The 22356-nt window shown below is 49.1% G+C and overlaps 1 protein-coding gene across 6 annotated transcripts in view; it reads right to left on the bottom strand.

The window, feature by feature from the left end:
• Positions 1–4602: 4602 nt before the first annotated feature.
• SEPTIN11 (septin 11) overlaps positions 4603–22356 on the bottom strand; it is a 56386-nt gene continuing 38632 nt past the window's right edge. For 4 of the 6 annotated variants that reach the window (XM_064510442.1, XM_064510443.1, XM_064510444.1 and 1 more), the window contains exons 7-11: positions 20464–20632; positions 15654–15786; positions 14568–14755; positions 12212–12277; positions 6911–10660 (exon numbers count right to left, since the gene is read on the bottom strand). In XM_064510442.1, the coding sequence (XP_064366512.1) occupies positions 12241–12277; positions 14568–14755; positions 15654–15786; positions 20464–20632 (527 nt within the window). In that variant the 3' untranslated portion in view covers positions 6911–10660; positions 12212–12240. Of the gene's footprint in view, positions 6562–6910; positions 10661–12211; positions 12278–14567; positions 14756–15653; positions 15787–20463; positions 20633–22356 lie in introns of those variants that run through there. The other 2 variants (XM_064510441.1, XM_064510440.1) reach the window with 2 other exon arrangements.

Below are 22356 nucleotides of genomic sequence, written 5' to 3'. Positions count from 1 at the left end.
TACCTGCGGTGCCAGTTGGCAGGGGCTTTGCTGGAACAGAAGGAAGAGGAAGCTGGGAGTAAGGGGAGAGATTTACATGCTGCTGGAGCAGTTATTTACTTTTTTCTACACTTTAACAGATGTGCTGTAGCCGTGTTGGCGAGTCTCTTGCTTTGCAGGGAGGTAGCATTCCTCCTTCTCTCCATTGCCCCCCCCCATCCCTGAAGGTGGGGGGCCCTCACCAGCACGTCCCCCGGCCCATGGAGATGAGCTCTGCCGCCACTGAGCTAGCTGCCGTGCTTGTGCCAGCCCCGGGCACGGTGGGCAAGAAAAGCCCTTACGCTTCGGGAAAAGCAACATTGTCCATTGCAGCAAAGGGGCAGGAGGCAGCTCTCTCTTAAAATGCAGCTTGTGAGAGGCAGAAAATTAATTTCAGCAGTAGAATGGACCACATTCAACAGCGCTCTCGGCAAGCCCAGCACAGCGTGGATGCGGGAACAAACCCTGTGCTGCCGGGGCCGTGCAGGAAGGGCCTGGCCAGTCGGCCCAACAGTGAGAGGAGCAAGCTGGAGGGGCAGGGAAGTGCCGTGTCGCCTCTGGCACCTCCAGCGTTAACGCAAAGGGGGGACAGGTTCTGTCTGGGAACGAAGACCCTCCTGGTCTCCCTGAGCTGAACAGAACCAGCCAAGGCACAGCCCCACCTCCGTATCTGCCTGCAAAGCAAATACCCAAAGTGAAAGGGCTAAAAAACCCTCCCTGGTTACCAAGGTCACTCATGCTCCTACGTCACGTAAACGCAGGCAACAGATTGCCAAGGGATACACCTTTTGTTGCCGCTACGCATGACTTTACACTGATCACCTTTCGCCTGGCCGCAGGGAACTCTACTAACAAGACACAAGGTTCAGATGGACAAGACGTGCCGCAGTTTGACAGCCCTGCCTGTGCGGGGTCCTGCTGGCAGGCTGCCCCGGTGCGGCTGAGGACCACCTCCGGGCCAGCTTCCTGGCCGTGCTGCCCAGCGGCACCCTGTTGCCTCTTGCTCTTCCAGGTGCCAAGGAAAATAAAAACCAGGCAAATGCAGCCCTTGAGCTTTTCTTCTCTTTTTCCTGTCTCTCTGCTGGGCAGCAGAGGAACGCGCCAGTCTTCAGCGCGCTCAACCCACCACCGCGAACGCAGTGCCTCCACTAAGGAAACTCCTGCACACCACCACGGGACCTCAGCACTCCTGAGAGCCTGTTTGCACCACTGAGGTGTGTGCGTGCAGCACGGTAGAGGTTTAACCTTCAAAACCACTCAGGGCCCAAGCGCAGGCGCCCAGCTCCGCTGTGAGCCACCAGCAACATAACCAGACTTAGTGCCACCGCTTACACCCCCTGCCTGGTCCTGACTATGCTGTGAGGGAGTTGTGCCCAGCCAGCGAGGGTCCCGGGTGCCAGGGCCAGGGCGCAGGCCTCTCCACAGAAACAGCAGCACCACCATGAAGCTGTCTTCAGCCCGGCTTCACAGCTCTCCTCCTGCTGCCGGTGCCACTGCTGGGCCTTCCCGCTGCACCACAGCCACTCTCGTCCTGGGGCTGGGGCCGCCAAGGCGCCCGGGGCACACGGGTCAACGTTGCTGGCTGCGCTGGAGCACAGGTTTATGGTGCTTTGCAATTAGAAAGGTGATTCCCAACGATGCAGGCTTGCCTTTGGAAACGTGGCACTTCCCAGCAAGCTCAGCTTCCCAAAACAGCGAGGTCCAGCTGATACGGAAATATCCTATATTACCAGAAATGGAAACCATTTCCCACTTCCCACAAAAAACCCCATATAATGACGAAGTCCGGACTTGGCCCACCTGTGCCATCACCTCACTTTGTGTTTGTTTGGAAGACAGGAGAGCAAAGCCTCTCTGCAATTTTCTCCACAGCAGTTCAACGCTGCTTTCGAGGTGCACTGACAGTGATATACCTCCACCAACCTGCTTAGCCTGGCACCACTCAGGAAGTACTTTTGAGACCTGCAAGTACTCACGCACCCTCAGCATGGGGGAAATCCTGGTTCCTTGAGGAGCTGCTGGGTGAGGATCTCAGCCCCCTCCTGCAGGCATCCAGTGACCCAGTCCTGGTGGCCAACAGCAGCACGGCACCGGCAGGGCTGACACATCCCGCAGCTCCTGCTGTGCCAGCGCCCTCCCGGGAAAGCCGTCTGCTCCGCAGGAAGAGCAGGCAGCTTTCGGACCCTGGAGCAGGTGAGCAAACCAAAGCAGCTCTCCATGTTAGTGGCTCTCCTCACCCACCTCCTTTTCCATTGCTAAGTACCTACGCGCAGCTGCAGAGTCCCTGCCATCCGTCACCCACATGGGGACAAATCCTGCTGCCGCCCCCTCCGGAGAGGATGCCCTGGCTCCAGTCAAGCACAGCGTCCAGCCTCAGGGACTGCCACCACCATGCTGCAACATGCCATGTTTGAGAGCCTGATGCTGAAAGTTAGCTCATGAAAGGACAAAAACACCCCCAAACTCCTACCACACGTGACAGAGAGAAAGACAGAGCTTGGGCCAAGAGCATGTCTGACCTGGAAGCTGCTTCCAGCCCTCTCTTTTCACTCTCCGGTAGTGACAGGAGGATTAAGCCTGCGAGCGCTCACCGATTTTAAATGCAGGCACCCGTTTGCTCTTGTGGATGAAGCAGTTTCCAGGCTCTGCGGGGACGGTTGGTGACAGCGAGTGATAAATAACTGCCCTGGCCGTGTCACAGACTGCCTGACACTCAAGGTCATGCTGCTGTCTCCCTCCATCCTGGCACCTCGTCCCATCAGCCACATGCGGCAGGGGAAAAAAGCCCAACGGCACCATCCGGTCCCTGGCAGCGAGGCGCGGGAAAGCCTCAGTGCGCTTGCTACACTCATCGATCCCCTTTTCTGACATGCGGGTCTCAGCGCAAACAGCACTCGCAGCCGCCGTATGTACTTTCTGCTCCCTTTTCCCCTCCTAGTGCCCCAGCCTCCTCCAATGCTGGACCACGGATGTCAGAGGGTTTAACCTGGTTTATTCCCTTAGGATCTGTTTGCGGCCCTGTTCCTCATGGAATTGCCTGACCATTTTTTCACTTGTGCTGATACTATCTGCCTCCATGACCCAGTGCAACAAATTCCAGAAGTTTACTACCTGCACTATTAAAAATTTACTTAATGTTTTGAACCAACTTACTTCCAGCTCACCGAGTGCCCCTCGGTTCTAGTACCGCCGATTCGGTAACTAATAGGTCGGCATCCACCACCACTGCTATTTTGTGGGCTTGGAGAGCAGCACAGAAGCACAGAAAAAGTCAGGCTGGAAGGGACCTCTAGAGGACATGTGCTGCAACCTCGGGCTCACAGCCGGGCTGATCCTCTCTGTCTTCTCCTCTCCAGACCAAGGAGCCCTGACCTTTTTGGTCTCACCTGGCTGGCTGCTGCTCCATCCCATTTATCCTTACAGCGCCCTTCTCTAACTCCACTACGTCCTTCTGGAGACGGGAAGGCCAGAGCTGCAAGCAGGACTCAAGGCATGCGCACAGCAAGACTCAGAGCTGCAAAATAAATGTGGTTCATGTAAGTGGTGGCATTTTGTCTCTCAGTTTCCCTTTCTTTCTCTTTAGATATACATACATATATATATATATATATATATACACACACACACACACACATACATACACAAAAAAACCTTAAAAACTGTCAATTATTTGGAGTTTACGAGTCAGCCAAAGGGTTTTGCCCCACTTCAAACCTTGCTGATGCATCTGCACGACTGGTTAGTCACTGTGCCCTGAGCCCCTCCAGCTGACAGAAAACAGCCTCTTTGGTACAGCACAGTCCTTGCGAGGGATGGAAAAAGCGTCCCGAGCGCAGACACCTTCCAGCCCCTCAGGAAGCCGCGGCCCGATCCGACAGTCTATCAGATATTCCTTTAGCGTTGCCAACCTGCAATCTCAGTTGTGACTTCCTACCTTGACACAGGAGGTTTCAGAAAGTCACAGAGCACAACTACTAGATAAGATGACTGGGCAAGTAACACTTAATATCCCTTTTTTCAGTATGGGATAAAGAAATAAAAACGTGTTGCTTTATCTTCTGCTTGCTTACAATAAATGAGACCTGGCCACCACAACAGAGCCCACGCCCTAAGCCGTTGTCACCCACACAACGTGGGGTGATCTGACACTGGGAGAGGCCAGCACAACGGCTGTTTTCCCATTCAGGAACATGAACTACGTAATCAAAAGTGGCTGCATTTAAGAGAGGCTGTAGCACAGCGATGGTATTTAACAGGTTAGGCTCCTATCACCAGGTGAACCTATACTGCAAACTTAAAATCAAAAAAAGGCTCAGAAGGCTGGGGAGTGAGAAAGAAATAAGGAGGGGAACCCCCCCACACACACACAAAGCAGTGATGGTGGTGGCGCCGGGGAGGGTCTCACCACGCAGGACACCACAGGAACATCTGGGCAAACAACTGGCAGGGTCTTTTGGCAAGTCAGATGCTACCGCAAAGGGCTCGCAAAGACGAGCCACGGCAAGGCCCCTCCGGCCCGAGGCGGCGGTCCCCAGTGCTGAGGACCAGCCCAGGCACCAACGCTGAAAGAAAGAGACACAGCGCTTGTAAACCAGGCGTTTTAATGGGCAAGATGTTTTTTCTCAGCAAACTGTGCCCACGTGTGTGCTTGGATACACGCACAGCCCCCGGGCCAGGGCAGCAGCCTCTCCAGCCCCATCACTGCAGGGTTTCCCACCAATTTTGGCAAATGTGGGGTTCAACCCCCCACTTTTTGCTGGGTACCAGTGGCTTGGTACACTTACAGAACTGCTGCAGTGCTCAGAATAGAAAGGATTCACTCATGTAAGTAGCATGCCTGTTCTCAGCTAGCAAAAGCATCCACAGATTTCTGCAGGAAAAGTGAAGAATTAATGCAGAAAGGGTTGGATCCAGCAATGCCTTCAAGGCCTCAATCCATGAGGCATAAGCTGCTCATTTTCCTCCTCAGGAGGCTGAATTTGAGTAGTTTTCTAGATCGGGATGTCTCGTGCTAAGCACTGTCTAGCTGGAGAGCAGAAGGTGAGCAGATGTCGCTGGAGCCCATTCGAGTCAGGAGAGCAGGATGGGCGCAATTGGTATTGATGCAGACTCTGTCCCCAGCTACATCTGTGCAAATATTCCTGTCCCTGCAGTTGAGGCAACAGTCAGCGATTCCGTTTAAACACCAGGGAAGTTTCCACCGCGTACGCGCAAGGCCAACTTAACAGTATTTCAGACCGTATCTATAAATCCACCTGGTTGCTTGGAAATGTTTCCAGAACAGACAGGTTTTCTGCCACTTTAGGAGAAGAGCCACCTGTCTGGATGGAGCTTCAAGCCATCTAACACGCTCGTCTCTGAACAGTGCTGAAAAATACTGTGCTTTTGGAAAAAAAGTAAATGATTTCAGCCCAGACCCCTGGCAGCTTGCACTTCATGTGCAGACTGGAGAGAGAGAGCTTAGGTTATTTAGTAGTACCTTTTTCATGGCACATTAAAGAAGGTTAATTAATCTTGATTAAGATCTGCAGACGAGGAGAAAAAATAACCATAACTTGGTTTGGAAAAAAAAAAAAAAAAGAGTGCACTGCCCCATATGAAAAACATCTGCAGGGGATCTGGCTGCCCCTTCCATCCCCCCTGACCCAGCTAGAGGTCACTACATACCAAGTTTACAAGGTTTGTTTTTACCTTTAAACAACAGTTTGGCACTTTTCAAACCTCTTGACTGAATTCACTTCCAACGTAAACAAGTTGGAAAGTTAAACAAGTGTCCCGCGTTCAGGACTGTAAAAAGAAAAACATCACGAACGGGACTTCATCAGAATGAAAAGCCCTTGACCAAAACACAGGTCAGCGCAGCTCAATCGTTCAAGAAAAGACACCTACTTGGCTCACACGGAGGTCGATGAACTAGGAAAAAATAAAGCCTTGACCGTCCAGAACCAATTCCAACAGTAGGCAACGGCAGCCATCTCTGCTTCATGCAACTTCGCATTAAAAAAGTCGTCGTCCACGTCCACGAACCCATTTCCATCACGTGCTAGAGGAGCTCGGGACGTGCTTGTGCTGAAGCTGTGGTGTCCAAAGCAGCCAGCGCAGAGTCAGAAACAACGTCAGTCCTCTGGTTACGCACACTCACCCGGATCCACAGTCCGTGAGCCTCTTCGCCATCAGCCGCACGTGCACGTTACAGCAAAAGGAGAGAAAACGGGACGGGGGGGAAAAACAAACAAGCAAAATCCCGGTGCCACGTCCTGGATTACGGCCACGCTCTCTCCGCCAGCCATCGCCTCCGTCACGTCTGGTAGCCGCGATGCCGCGGCCAGAGCCCTCGCGAGACACACAGCACAGCGCAGCACACCCGCAGACCCACAGGTGGGAACAGAAAGGGGAGGAGAGAAAGGCGGACGTGATGGAGGGATGAGATGGCTCTTCTCCCCGCGGGCGGCCGCGCGGCCGCAGGCTCTTCTAGCGCGCTACTGTCCATTAGGAGAGAGGGTGTGGGGGCTTTGGCAAGATGACGGTTACATAAAGAAGAAGCTACAGAAAAGAGAAAAAAAAAAGAAAGAGAGGTTCAGAATTGAAATTAAAAAAATGGCAGGAGAGAGAGAGGGAGAGAAGAAAAAAAGGAGGAACAACATTTTAAAGGAAACAAGCCATGAAGGAGAGTGCGGCGGGGAGGTTTAACACAAACCAACTGCAGAGAGGCAGCAGACAAGCAAACGCTCACAACAGCAACGAAAAGCAACCGAGAGACACCAGCCCGGGCCCACAGAGACAGCCAGGAGGCAAGAAACAGCCCGCCGGGAACCTCTTCCCCTACCGTCGCACCCCGACATGACAGCAACAGCAAAACAAAGTCACAAAAGGCCACTCAAAGACCAAAGCGTTTGGGTAAAAATATATTTCCTCTCCCCACTTCAAGTGTTGGCACTATTTGTATACGTAACCTAAAGCATATACAAGAAATAACTGAGCTTATGCTATAAGGTTATTATTCAATTTGTAATTCAAAAAATGAAATACTTTAACATCAAATAAAGTGACAATATCTAACAGATGCATACATATAATTTTGCATTAACACTGTATGTAGGTTACACAATTATTTAGTTACAAACATGGGTTATTTTTGAATAGCAAGGTAATAAAGTTCTACATCTATAGTTTAAGGCAATCAGGATATTAAAAATGTATACAAATACAATATTTCTACCGCTGTTCACAGCTTTATTTTTCCATTAATTAAAAAAAAAAAAACCTTCATACTTGTATAGTCCCATGATGATACACGCCGACTAGAGAGTCATAGATATTAGATACTGCAAATGCAACCAGGGTCCTTGGAGAAGAGACGGGAATAAGCGCTTCTAACATCTTAGAAGGGCAAATCATGATCGGATTCAAACAGACAGGTCTGATATGATCACACACAAAAAGACATTTCCATTTTCACTGGATTTTTTTTTTTTTTTTTTAAATAAAGGAGAAGCAACATGGGAACTACCTGGAGGGCTGCTGACCACGTTACAGGAACAGCATGCCTAAGGAGAGACTCTGCTACCAAACCCCTCGACGCGATGGAGCCCCTTGACGGGATGGATGCCGTCGAGGGACGGGGCAGCCGCACCAAGAGGACAGCGCGAGCCGCGGCCCCGAAACGCACGCTCCCTCGGGCTTTCCTGCTCATTTACAGCATCCTAAGCCTTGAAATCCAGCTCACTGGGGCCACGCAGACCTATCGGCTGGTTATTGCTGCTGGCTAGCGCGCATTCAGGTTTGCAGCACCTCCCGAGCGAGGCTTTTGACCGCACAGCGGTTCGTCCAGCCCGGCTCGCTAGGCTCCAGCGTGCACCACAGCTGCGTAGGGTCACTGTGACATTCAGCGGGAGCTGAACGACAGGTCCCTTCGGCTTCTTTCCAAAATGTCAGCAAAGTCTGATTATTCCAGAAAGTTTTAAAATGGTTTTGATAATGCCACTTGCAAGTAAGTGGACTTAAAGGAAAAACCCAAGAAAACAGCTGGTTTATCCATATCAGTAGTGAGCAGAAAGGGCGGCTCTTACTGCTGTACTTGCATGCAAAGGTGAAAGCACATCCAACTAGATTTGAGAGTATCATTTACTCCATGCAGAACCAGGGACTACTGTGAAAAAAGGCATAAATAAAGAAAAGAAAGAGATGCAGCAGAAACAAGCTAAACATGGCCCAGGAGTTTAAGGGAAAAAAAGGGTCATTAACATCTCCTTCAGCAAAAAAAAAAAAACAAAGCAATACCTTTCACTTTGGCAAACTAATGCTTTATTCCCAATTCCTCCAAAACAGCTCGCTTTCAGCTGGAGGACAAAATCCAACCACAAATACATTAATGCATTTGGCCACGGTTTTCTGTCAAAAACAAAAATAGCTAGACTCAGCTGATTTCCCCTGCCAAACATCCCTCGGAAGGGCTGTTAAACGAAGCAGGACAAATAAATGTTAAAATTCAGTTTGCTACTTGGCACAAAATGCTGGTAATTCAAAAGCGGACGTGCACAGGGACAGCTGAAGCAAAGCGTCCTGCCACAAGCCCTCAGCCTGAGATGTGCGCGTACGATGGCAGGGCACAAAACTCGTGCCAGAACGCTGCTTGCTTCCCCGGTAACTCAAGATTTGAAGGAAGGTTGGGTTTGCTAGAAGCCACGAGGGTCGTGGTTTTGTTTTGTTTTTCTAAGCAACTCCCCTAAAACCAAAACAAAACAACACTATTTAACCTGACAAATGTGCATCCTGGTTGATAGGACCAGGAGATGCACTTCAAAAGAAAGAAAAGGGTGGTGGTGGGGAGAAATTCTCAACTATTTTATTTCCAGCTTATTTATCTCTGGCCAAATTTTGCCATCTGTCCAAGGTAGCGTATTTCGACATGGTCTTCCCAAAAGCCATGTTTAGGCAGTGAGGGTTAAAAAAGGCAAAAAAAAACAAGGAAGAAGGAAAAAAAGGACCCTAACCACCTTTGCTGACCTGGCACTTCAAGAAAAGGTGATAATTCTGCCTTTATTCATTCAGAGGCAAGAAACGCCATCCCAGAAACAAGCAAAGAACTGGAGTGCATGAGACCTAGGTGAAGAGAGTTATTTTTAAGGGTGCTTTAGAGAGAGACACAGGAGGCTACCTAGTTAGGAGCAGTGGAAATGCCGGCAGTGCAGCAGTGGAAGAGAAAGAAATCCAGCAGTCAGAGGGTAAACATGGCTCGCCACTTCACGAGAAGGAAAGGAAAGACTCTGTCCGAAAAGCAGCGGCACAGAAAATACAAGTTAAATAGGTAGAGCGATCCAGGCGCCGTCTCTCCCTCCTCGGCTGCTCCGTCTGTTGCCCAGGAGGAGCCCAAGTCGCTCTCAGCGGGTAACGAACCTCCGGCTGCTCCTTAACACTAACTAGCGTCTGGAAGAGAGCTCATCCCAAATTTTCCCGTGCCGTACAAAGCTACCCCGGGGTTGAGCCGTTACCTTTCCGATGCACCGTGGCGGCCCTCGTAGGCAAGCAGGACTTAGCGAGCACGTTTGCTGCCCTGGAAACGAGCGGCAACTCCAGGGACGGAGCCCTAAATCAGCTGTTTTATCTGCCAAATGCTGGTTGACGTGAACAGGGGCTCCCCCGCCACGGTCTGGATCCTGCAACTAAGCAAGCTGGTATTTAAGTGCACGCAGGAACGCCCCCGACAGCGGGAAGAGGCCGTTGAAGACTATGCCGTGGCCCTTGCCTGCCTGTTTTGATTTCCTACAAGGCTGCTGGGATCAGATACGTTTGAAACCAGGTACGGTTTTAAGCCGGGTTTCAAAGCTGACGGTCAGGGGAGCAACGCGGGGAGAGCAGTAACGAGAAGAGTTCCCTCCTCTAGGCGCCACCGCCGCATTCAGCAAGTAGTGACTACACTTTGCCTGGAAGGGTGACTGCAAAAATACGCCAGGACATGGCACGAACCCAGGCCAACTAATATTATCCAGTCAGACAACAAAAACAGTAACTTAAAAAAGACGACAAAAATCATGCAAATGTAATGGCATGCAAGGTCAGTTTAACTTTTGTTATCTACACACACGTACCCCCCCCCCCTTACAACAGTGGGACTCGCGTTGCTCTCGCACCTTAGGGCCGGACTGAAACCCCGGGGTCTGGCAAGGCTCAGCGCCGCGGACCGGGCGGTAACCACGGTGCAGCAGGCAGGAGCTCCCTGAGGCTGCCTTCTGTGGGCGCGGGCCACTATTCAGCGCAGGGAACCGCGGCTGGCCCTCGGGGTAGGCAGGACAGCATCAGCAACATTTACGACCTGATCCAGTCAACGACGCTCGCTGATGTCCAGTCCTTGCTCCCAATTCAAATCCAGGGCCAAAATGATTTACTGCTGCTGGTTTTGACCAGAAAAAATGCATGGTATCATTACCTTCCCAGTCTGCCCATCCCTGAATTTGCAGTTGCACGCAGTCCTGTACCCAACCCTTCTTCCTTCTTGCTCCCACTACGTTATTAGATGCGTTAATAGTTATTTGTGTTAAAAAAAAAATATGAAAAAAAAACACAGATGGCAGAGACACATTACTGCAAAAGCAGGTGAATGCAGGAACATCCTTGGCTTGACAGGCTTTATGTGAAGCTTGCACTGCAAGTTAAAAAAAAGAACAAAAAAACAAAAAAAAAGTTAGCAATAATAGAACCCCAAATGAAAAAATAAAAATAAATCAAGGAAAGCTGGGAGAGCCAACACCAGCAACCCGCTCTGGTGGGTGGGCATGCAGAAGGATTATGGAAGTAAAAAGAAAGTAAACTAAGACTGGGGTCAAGTCTAGCCTACATGACAAGCAAAAGCAAAAAGAAAAACTGAGTGGGAAGAACTGAACAACTGACAGCTTCAGTTAGTCAAGGTTACAGGTTTTACTTGGCTGGTGCCTTCAAGCTGTGGGGCTTCTTTTCATAAAGCGTCCGTGGGGTGCACGACTGCAGGCGTCCAGGCTGAGTTACCTTAACACGGGCGCTCCCGCTGGTGCACAGCCCTTTCTGAAACGTAGGTATCTCAAAGCTTGGCACTGTGAGATCTCCCAGCACCTCAGCAAACATCAGTTTTCAGGCACAATCCAGATCCTTCAGGTATTAACAAAAACCTCTTTTACTGGGGTGTCGGGCCAAGCCCCGAAATATGTTTGCTGCATGCTGTAGCTCAGGGATTTGCTTTGGGATTAAACATGGCCCAAGACAGCCAGACAGCCACATCGGATGGGAAATTACTTGTACTGAAAGGAAGCTGGAATAAAGCTTTTCATCTGTTTTTCAGAAGTAGCTTGAAAGGAACAGAAACGGAGCACAAACAGATGGTCCCGGCTCCTGGGCGGGCTGAGGATGAGCGAGTAACACGAAGGCACGTGCTGAGGCATCCACATGGTGATCTACCAAACAACAGGCAAGCACCAAAACACTATTTGCTGCTCCTATTTTAAAATGGATGGTAGAAGTTTGAAGCACAGTCCCACCCAAAAATTATGGCAGGGGCTTCCTAATTGGGTCAACCTCAGATTTAGCAAAGTACTTGAACGACCATGTTACAGATACCTACTCACGTATCTTAAGCACAAATATGCGCTGTCACAAAAACAGCATGCTTCTCTGACGTCGGGCCAGAGCTGCGACAATTTTAGATGAGAATAGCACAAGCTACAGGAATCTATCCGGGAAACAGGGTAGAAAAAAAAAGAGGTAGAAAAAGACAACTCCGTGTTCCTACAGGGACGGTCTGGAAATCAAGAGGGCCAAGTTCTCCCTCACGGGGTTAAGCCAGCAGCAAATTGGCCCTGGGCCTTCCCTCCAGCTTGCACAACACCGAGGAAAGTCTCCCTTGTCCAAGTTGGAGAAATCCGATCCCACCTTCGGAAAGGAGCATTCCCACGAATTATGTGCTGGGGAGGCTACAAGGATCATGCTCAGAGCGTGGCAAGGATTTCCTCTGGCAACTGCACGAGAACCGCCACAGTCCATGTCACCCCAGAGAAAGCTTGAAAGCCTTACCTATAGCAACTGCAGCTTTTTGTTAGAGTGCAAGGAGAAACGTAAAGCCTTCAGAAAAACCAAGGTGTGCTACAATGCAGAAGCATCAGCATTTCCCTTTAAAGCCTCCGTTAGTAGTTCAGACGCTAGAGAACAATTTAAGCGGTTACAACACCTGGTGTGGAGCGACACTGAAAGGACACACTACTTAAACACGTGCATGTTCCTCATGACTGGATTTCTGTGAATGCATCGGCAAAGCAGAAACTGTGTTGTTTGTCACGGCCGCTAGAAACATCGATGTATTATACCCACAGTGCTGTGCACGTGCCAGCCCACTTCACAGAAGCAACTAGTAGCTAATACCAACTACCAACAGTTACAAAACTCCCCAGATCACTAAGTATTGCTCTGGTCTCACACCTAAGAGGTGAAAATATCTACTGCAGAGCTCATATAAATATTAAGCTAGCAACTCTGTTTAAGAGGTAAGAAAAAGGGGTCTTCAAAATTGTCTGTTACCTTTAGGAAAAGGGCAACCACATCTGAATTCTCACATGGGAGAAGACCAGCGTTTCAGCCTAACCTATTTACAGGCATCGTCAGGGAATGATATTTCAGCATGCTTGGACGATAGCTGCCGGACGCCTACCCGTTCTGCCGTTAGGCATGACGCTGTGATCAGTGCCCGCAATGACGTCTTTAACCAAGCAGAGCATGCAGCGTGCAAGAGCCCTACGTATTTCAGCAGGTGCTGAGGGCCAGGTTCTCAGTTAGCATAAAGCAGCAGGGCTCCATAGGAGCTACAACAATTTACATCAGCTGAGGAACTAGCCCTTGGCCCTCCCCTCCTTCCCCCGGGGACCCAGGGTCAGAACAGAAATGAATGACGGGCACTGATCCAGCAGCAGAAACAGGGGACGTGCAGCGAGCGTCAAAGTAATGTCCGAAAGTATAAAAATATACCAGTATATATGCAAAACAATAGAGCCTCACAGGCTCACGCTAGAGACAGCTCAGACCTGGCTGAAGTTCACAGGTTAGCAGGAGAGGCAAAAGTGGCTAGGCCACTTCCCTACTAGCATTTTGGTTCTTTCAGCAGCAATGGCTAGTGTTAATTATGAAGGATACTCTGCCCAAGTTGGCTAAGAAATGCACTGTTTCACTATCAGCTAATACAAGAGGCATGGAACTGTCATTTTTGTGTGTGGATTTAAAAAAAGTGTTCTCCAGTGAGACTTTACTGTATTACCCTCTTTACAGCTTTCCTGATTGCACTTATAGACTGGCGCCGTTATCGCAGAGGACGCAGAAAGGACTTGCTAGAGTATCCCCTCACTGGCTACGGAAAAAGGGGACGGGAATCACGATAGGAGGCCTCAAAGCAGCCTTTGTTGCAGTAAACCGTCTTGCTGTGCTATACAAACAAGCCATGCACATCCTGCTTCACCTGTGCGGGGCTTGTCGGCCTTCACTGTACATACCGCGTCCGAACGGACGGTGCGTTCTGGATTTTAAAGCGCAGTGAAGTAGCCAGTATAATGTCAAAAAATACGAGCCTCTAATACTAATAGCAAGCTAAGCACAGCTATTTCCAAGTACAGGCTGCAAGGAGGAGGTTACGTTGAAAAGGATTAATCAGGAGCTTTAGGGCAGGGTTTTCAGCAGAGCTCTCCAGTGACTTAACTCTGAGCCCAAATCAATGGCAATGTTCCTCCAGTTTCGGGGGCAACAGAGTTAGGTGCAAACCGAGCGCATCTGAAAATCCCACCGCTAATGCTGACCACAGGACAGACTCTGTCCACAGATACACCTGGTTCCTACCGAAGTTGCTGGATCTCAAGAGTATTGGAGGGCATAGTATTATACTCCCAGCGTACAAATATAAAATAGTAGAAAACAATGCCATTGTCCTTTTAGTAAAAGGTATCGGTTTCTTAGCTTATTATGTCAACTTGATAAAACCACAAATGCCATTTACCTGTAATTATGGTACCATAGTTTTTGTTGCTTTTAAAAAAACAAAAACAAAGCTTTTATCTTTAAAGCAAGCTTCCAAGGATTCACTTTTGGCACTAGGATTCTCCATGTAAAAATAACATGGCGTTTTTGGTTTCTCATCTACTTCTACTTACAACCATAACGTTAAAGAACAGAAATGGGGGACTACCTTTGGGTGAAAGGAAGGATGAATAGAGATCCCTTTTTAGTTTTGGCTCAGGCAGATAAATCTGAGTCCAGAACATCCCAGAGCTGAACATGTCATAGGTCAAACCTCCACCATCTGGATTGCTCTCCCATACCAGTTAGACTTTAACATAAAATTTTAAGGTGTTCTTCTAAAGACAAATTAAGATCTTGTCCCTGACCCACCCTTTAGAAAAAAAATATTTTATTTGATCAGGCTGGTAAAAGCCCAGTTTCCAGTCCGGTAATGGGGAAAAGCAAATACAGACATGCAGCAAGATAGAGAAAAAACAACCCCCAAACTGTAACAGACCCTACAAAGGATGTGGGTGACAGCCGCTTACTTTTTCTTGTCCTTGTCTTTCTTGGTTTGTTGAGAACCTGCCTGCTGAGCCTGTGACTGTAATAGCTGAGCTGCTGCCTTCTTCTTTTGAAAGTTGTTCAGCTCTTCCTCAAGCTGCACCTTTTTCTCTTCCACTTTCTTCTTCTCTTCTTGGTGAGTCCTCTTTAGATGGTCAAACTTCTCATGGAGCTGTCCAAAGACGACGAGAATTGGAGGGAAAGAGAAGAACATTTTACGCCAAATACTGGTAACAATGCCTGGAGAGATCCCACTGGCACTGGGTTTGCCTGTCACGAGCATGCCTGATTTTGTGAGAACAGCCCTGCAGTAGTGCATACAGACAGGGGGGGAATTAAGCTGCAGGAATATCCGAAACCCCCTGCCCTGTCCCACGTTGCTTCGTACCTTACGGACTCACTCTTGCTTGAGCAAAGCCAAGCAACATGGCTGTACGAGCCAAGCAAATTGCGTTTGGGCAGCACTCGTGAATAGCTCTGTAATGCCCCTCTACGACTGCGCCGAGTCGCACTTACTGCCCTCCAGAAAGTCCAAGGGAACCTCATCTCCTCACTGAGGGTCTCTAGACAGGAGGGACTGCACTCCCGAAGGGCAGCACTGGCTGTAGCACAGCCAGAGATCCACTGCAGATCAGCATTGCTCTGAGCAGCAAACATACTGTCTTCTTTAGGTGGGAAGGGAAAGGTGAGGGAGCAGAGAGGACTCCCAGGGCGCAGGAAGGCTGGCGTCTTTCCATGGAGGTAAGAGGATGCAGCAGCTGTTCCTGTCATGCTGCAGCACCTCCCACTCCAAGATATATCTTCCTCTGGCTGCCCAAAGCCAGGGAATACTCCTGCCCCATTTTAGAGGCAGAGAATTGGGGCAGAGGACTTATGCAATGGGGTCATGCTACAAGTTTGTGGCAGAGCTGGGAAATGAGTCCACATCTGCTCCCTGAAACTGTGTATGCCAGCCAAGCCCCTTTTCAGGCTCGACAGGAGAATGCAGGCGTAACCTTCACAGGGCTCTCCTGGAAAATCCCCAGCCCACACCCTCACACACACTCCCCTCTGAGTTACGATATACTCACATCTTTTTCTGCTTCTTTCAACTCTGCTTCCTTTTCCTTCACTCTCATGACAAACATCTGTCTCATTTCATCCTCCTTCTTCTGGAGTTCACCCAGGAATTCATTCCTCTTCGCTTCGTAAGTCTCTTGGAGACTGTTAAAAATACACAAAGAAAACAGTCAAAGCTGTGTTTCGTGCATGCCAACGAGTTTCCAGCCTTTGGTGATCTTAGTGCATTCTCCTGTCACAAAACATCACCAGAGGTCCTCAATTGCAAGAGGTGTGATCACCTCCACCAAAACAAGTCTTAGCTTGCTAGATGGCAGCAGTGTGGAAACAAACTGGTGAGTAAAAATGAGCACGCTGTTAAGAATCCTGGAAATCACCTGGCAGGCAGGATGACTGACCGCCCAAACAAACAGCCACTATGTAAGCGTCTGCGGCCATCGCTGATGTTAACACAGCTTGCTGATGTGTTCGATTCCCACCTTCTTGCCTCACCCACTGTTTGTCCTGAATCGCTTCATCTGAAGTAAAAGACGTGCGGAGCAGAGACGGGCATATCAGAGCACGAAATCTGGCTTTATGGAGGTTTATTAAGCACAACGCTGTCACAGTGCAAAACTGATTTTCACAAATCATCGCTAATGGATTCAGACCAGGAGCTTTATTTAGATAAAGCCACCTTGGGAGATGTCTTTCTCCTTTAGCTGTCAAGGGAGGCTAAACCTTTGTGAATATGCGGCAGTGTTCCTCCTCTGAGGAGGAAAGGATCCTCCACATTACCGGATCCTTTCATTCCCTTATCCCCTTCTACTTCTTGGCATTGCTTTATTTCCCCAGCACCGAGATACCGCAGCAATGATTTGAGACACAAAACATGTGGTCCATGCACCTCTGAGATTTTCACAGCCTCTTAGGAAGCCTGAACGCCAAATTCCTTTTCATTTTATTCCTTAAATGGATTTGGATGTTTCAGACATAATGATAGTGTGGGAATGATAACTATTTCCCCATGATGCTTTTCTGAAAGGGCATTTTTTTAATGAAAAATCCACTGATACAGGAGAGATGTGCTGCTTCATCTACCTGGCACGCACACACCTAAGGGGCACATTAAACGCCAGGCTAGTGAAACATCATAAACCCATTAAAGCCAAAGCATCGCCTTGTCTTGCACAGGGATATTCTTTTGAGCTAGGGAATAAAACCCAACAGAGGTGCTTCAGTCTTGGACTTAACATCCCAAAGTGATGGGTGCTCCAAATCCCTCCTGAAATACTCCAAGGACAGGCTGCCCCAGAGCTGCTCTTGCACAGCGCTGGCCAACCTGAAGGAATAGCATGATTCCAGATGACCAGACACTGAACCAAAAAATGCTCATAAGAGTGTAAACACACACAAATCTTTTCACCTGGGAATGGGGCAAGAGACTTCTTTACGTACTGAACTAAATCAAGGACCACACTGGTCACAGCAGATACAGGCTTAAACCAGAACCTCCTTAAAATTCAGTCTTGGATTTAATCCTCTGACTTCGGACACTAACGCTTCAATTTACAAATCTTTCTGACGTGTCTGGCCTAGAAAAACCCTGGGCACAGATTAGTCTTCGCTGCTCAATGAGCAAAAATTGAAATCTGCAATTACTGACATACTGTACCAGGGAGCAGCAGAGCCTTACAGACCAAAAGGGAAAGCTGTGCACACTGCTAATCATATCCCGTATTGCAAACAGCTTCTCACAAAGCTCATTTCCAAAAACACAATGTGGAATGATAGGCAAGCAAGAAAAGGTTAGCAGGAGCTAGTGCTTAAGAACAGCCCTTAAACTGACCCAGGCTCAATGCAAATCTCAGCTTCAAGCTTAAAACCTACCACTAAACTAAAGCCAGAAACCCAAATCTCTACTGAAGCGACTCTGACATCCAGAAGAACCAAGTTAGCAGAGAAACTGGCCCAGCAACTGCAAACTGCATATGAAAAAACACTCATAGCCCAAAGGAGCAACAGTCAAAGCCAACTGGGACTCTACAGCTTCTCACAAAAATGACTAAGGAATTTGCTTTTTAAGTAAACAAACATATGAATATGAACCTGGATTAGATGAGTAACTTGACTCCCCAAAACACGATACACAGTTAAAGATGCACTGTCAAAAAATTCCCAGTTTAAAAAAAAAAAAAAAAAAAAAAAAAAGTAGTTTGAGAAAATTAACCAGACCAACTGAGAAATCAGACGTCTGACAGCAGAGAGCTCTCTGTGCAGCGGAGGACTCCCATTCCCACAACTGATGCCTATGGCTCTGCTCGCTTGGCATCACTAGAGCTTGGACAAGCGGTGCCATGCGCTCTGCCCACGTGAGCTGGGATCATGCCACTGCCAGTCTCCCGTTTGCGCAGCTTCTAGCACAGTCGCCTATGTAGTGCCAGAATTTTTTGCTGAGGTCTTTTGTCCAGCTTGCCTTGAGATTTATTAAAGACTTCCTGCTCCTGGCAGAAGTGATGCAAACAGGCTGAGGAATGGTGGTGCCTGTGGTTTCCAAAACCCAGACCCGGGGGAAGGCTTGTTTTTGATCACTGGAGGAAGAACAGAAGGAACCAAACCTAATGTTTCCCTCATTTCAGATGTACATTGGCCTCAGCAAACCAGCTTCGGTTCATGGGTTTAGCTTGTTTACTGGAGGGAGGGAGGGAGGGAGGAGGCACCCAGCATGAACCGCTCTGAACTAGCACATACCAGATGGAGAAATTCTGTACATTTTCATTTCCTTTCTACTTATAGCTTGGTCAAAAGAGGCCTCGTGTACAGGAAGTAATGGAAATTCCTCAGATTCCTGGACGGGAAGGGCTGAGCCCATCTTAAGCCACTGCTCTCTAGAAAGGAAATCCAATAAAGCCTCACACTTTGGCTTAGTAACAGAGCTGGACCTGACCGATTTCACTGGAGTTTCTCCACTGCAAAAGAAGTGCAGCTGCATATTCTCAGCAAGCCACAAATCAAGCCCTGAACTGAAGAAAAATCCATGTAGCAGCACAGGCCGAACTCTGCTCTCCGTGGAGTGCCGTTTTCCAGACACGAGGGAACCAGAAACAGGCGCACAAGGCCCCTGCTCTGCCTCGGGCTCTGGAGCCCACCTGGGTTTCCACTGCTGAGGGCCAGAGATGAATCACGTTCGTGGCAATCCGCACCAGCCGGCCACACGTCTGCCACCTCGGTGATGGGCACGCCAATTCCTGACATGCACGTGTGTTATGGGGTAAACCCACGCTGATGCAAGGACATGCATGTAATTCTGACTCTCTCCCTTGGGGCAGCAAGGACCGTGGGACACTGCTAAGGCAGCGGGTGTCATTCTTGGGGAAAAGGTAGGGAGGAACGGGAAACAGGAAATGAAGGGAGAAAGCAGCCACCCCCTCCCAAATTCCCACACAGCTGTTGTCCCTGGCTAATGACTTAGGCTTCAGACCAATAAAGCTGTTGGAGACGGCACAAATCGTATTTAGCAATAAACCAAACCTCATGCATCAGACCAGCTCCAGGAGAGTCAACAAGCATTTCTCCAGAATCACCCTTTTGCTAAGCAGTTGTACCTCAAAGTGTGAGTCACCTTCATCTTAGCACAGACACAGCTGCACTCACGGCACTTTTAAAACCCAGCTATTGTATCTGGCCTCGACTGTCGGCAGAGCAAGCTGGCTGCAAAACGCAATCGAGCCTGCAGTGGAGGAAAGGTGGCACTAACGCATCTCCTGAGTATCTCAAAATCAGCTCTTCTCCAGGGGTAAAAAAGCGTCAGGAGGAATTTCTGAAGTGACTGACAAACTCTGTCCAACAGACTCACCCAAGCCACCACAAAGCCCACGGTACAGCCAAGGGCAGAACCAGTAGGAAGGTGAGTGTTAGTTCCCTTTGAAGCTGAACAGGTCACAGGTTTTAGGAAAGCAGGCACGAGGGTGTGGGGGCGGGAATAAGCTTCCCAACTGAAAAATTTCCAAGTCAACCAGAATGGTACTGGCGTTAACTGTTCCAAATCAGACGTGCCTACAAGCCCTGGCTGCAGACCACAACCAACCCTCCTTTGGTGCCTTACAAAAACAAGGTCCCTGCCACTCTGCTGAGGATACAGAAAGAAACCAGGAGAAAGCAGCAATCCTCACAGCAGCCTTTGTCACGTAAAGCAATGGACAGCTTCAAACGTGGACAGCAAAATCAGCTTGCTTAGACCAATAAAGAATTGCTCTACATAAGGAGTGACAGGAGGACGGTTTGGGGATCAATCCGTTGGACACTTTTCAGTACTGGCTGACAGGTAACAGGCAGAAGACAGACTGAAAGGCCTTACAAGTGAGGGCCAGCAGCTCACATTTGACGTGACAGAGCAAGAGGAGCTCAGGGAGGGGTGCACAGACAACTGATACAACTTAAGCAACAGGCTGCAGAAGGATCTGTGGAGATCCACTTCCTCTGCCTAAACTTTCGAGGTTGATCTGAAATGGGTTGTATTCTGCTCTCAAAACACATCCCATTCAAGCACCCCAGGGATGTTTTACAGGCGCTAGAAAGAATGTATGCCCTTCTGCAGGACTGCACACATTTTCAACATATTAAGGCAAAAATAAGCTTTCTCAACCACTCAAGCTTTTCCTGTACACAAATCCTAGGCCCTGAGGGCAGATCTACATTGTACAAGATTTTTCTCTCCAACAGCACTTCAGATCTAAGCCGCTCTCAGCGGACTACTACCTCCCCTGTTCTTCCAAACCCCAGCAACCCCAAGACCTCACAGCTATCTGGCTGTCCAAGGCCCGAGGAACACCTTCCTCCTACCTGAATGGTTTACTGTCTGGATCTGTGTCCTTGAATCCCATCTCTTCTAGTTTGCAGCGCCTGTACAGCTCATAGTGTCGGGTGTGCGTCTGCTCTCTCAAGTCCTCCATGTTCACTCGGATCAGCATCTCCCGCAGCTTCACAAAGTCACAGTGATTTTCATTTTCAACTGCAAAAGAAGCAGACCATCTATGGAGACAATGTTAAACCTAGGAGCCAGTGGATTTCTCCCTTTCCCTTTTCTGAACCCAGACTCCAATTTAGCAAGCCTGAATGTCCTTTAAGCACACAAGCAGAACTCAAACTGCACCAACATGCCTTGCTGAATTGGGGTGAATGCCAAACACATGCATCAGAGCAAGGCCTTTCATTGGTTTTGTATTATCTCTGTGTTCCCATTCACCACAGAGGTCCTTGCTGTCTGTGCATTTCTGCAGCAGCAAGAGAGGTGCTGACCTGTTTGCACAAGGGGTTTCACTTCACGCTCAAATCCACTCTAAATGCAAGTCACTGACACGAGTCCAGGCAGGCAGCAGAGTCTCAGTTTGCAGTGGCGGTCAAAGGAAAGGCCACGATAGGACCCCGCCAGAGGTGCTGTACTCGTCCCATGCCCGCTTACCTAGTGAAGGAGCCTTAAACCCCTGCTCCTGGCACCGAAAGGGAGGCAGCAGCAGACAGGCAGGGTATACCATGGGCTCTCGTCACTATTTCTATTCACAACGGGGTCCGGCGTGCCACAGTCAGCCCCTGGGAGAGTGAGCTGTGCAGCCCAAGAGGTGAGTGGGGCCAGAGGGCTGCACACATCGCTGCAGCAAACATGCAAAAAATTAAAAATTAGGGCTGCAAGTTCTCCTTTTGGGATCTGACAGCGAGCAGCAGGTGCCTCTGCTGCTAGCAGACCACTCTGCAGCACGCTCCAGGAGACCCAGCAAAGCACTCCAGCTGCTCCCCTTTGGGCCAGAGCAATGTCTCAGAAGAAAGGGGCAATTTAGGGCTGGATCTTCAAAAGCTCTCTGGTACCCAACTAAATCTCTGGATGAGCTGGTCTTAAATTTCCTGGAAATAGCAAGAACCCAGCAGGATACATGTCAAATACCAGACTTCCCAAACCAACTTCTACAAGTCATGCCCAGTATTGCCCTCCAGCTTACACAGCTAGAGACAGTAAGTCTCAAGTTACTTCAGGGTCAGACTTTGTTACTGAGAAAAACTGGGCGAGTTGTGCAGAATTGTCCTGTGGATGCTCCCCTGCAGCTTGCTGGGCCGTTCTCCAGATGGATACGGGGCTGAAGCCACAAGTGGACTACCACTGGGAGCGGTGGAGAAGACAGGGACAGTAATGCTCTCACCCTGTGTTTCCCAGTGTTGGCTGGAAAAGCAAGGACTGGCCCCATCTTTGACAGTATTGATACAACCTGGGTTGCAAACATAGTCCAAGTCCAAACTCTGCTTTCCATCAGAAAAAAGAGCTTTCAGTGACCTTAGCAGGGATTGCATACTCAACCTGCACGTCCACATTTTCTTAGGATACAAGGACAAGATAAACAAAGTAATCAGTATTAAATTAGTTCTGCTCCCATTTCAAGTCGAAAGGGCAGAGACCTGCTGACTACTCCCTCAGCATGCAGACTGGCTCCCTGGAAAATCCTCCAGCTACATGTTTGCTTTCAGCCTTGTGCGCGAGGCCCAAACTGAACATTCAGCTACCTAGGCCTTGCCCCCATCGCTCAGACTTTGTTTGCTGGCAGAAAAGCATCAGAAACAGAGAAGGGTGATTTAAGTTTTCAATTAGTTACTTAACATCTTTTAGTAATCCTACCCCGTTCCTTCACAAAGTGAACACTGAGTTGCAAAGCCTCCTCTTTCCTGTCTATATCTAGGTTGCAAAGCTCT

The sequence above is a fragment of the Dromaius novaehollandiae genome, chromosome 4, assembly GCF_036370855.1.
Source record: "Dromaius novaehollandiae isolate bDroNov1 chromosome 4, bDroNov1.hap1, whole genome shotgun sequence".
Taxonomy (NCBI): Eukaryota; Metazoa; Chordata; class Aves; order Casuariiformes; family Dromaiidae; genus Dromaius; species Dromaius novaehollandiae.
The sequence above is the reverse complement of the archived record's forward strand: the minus strand, read 5'-3'. Positions and strand labels throughout refer to the sequence as shown.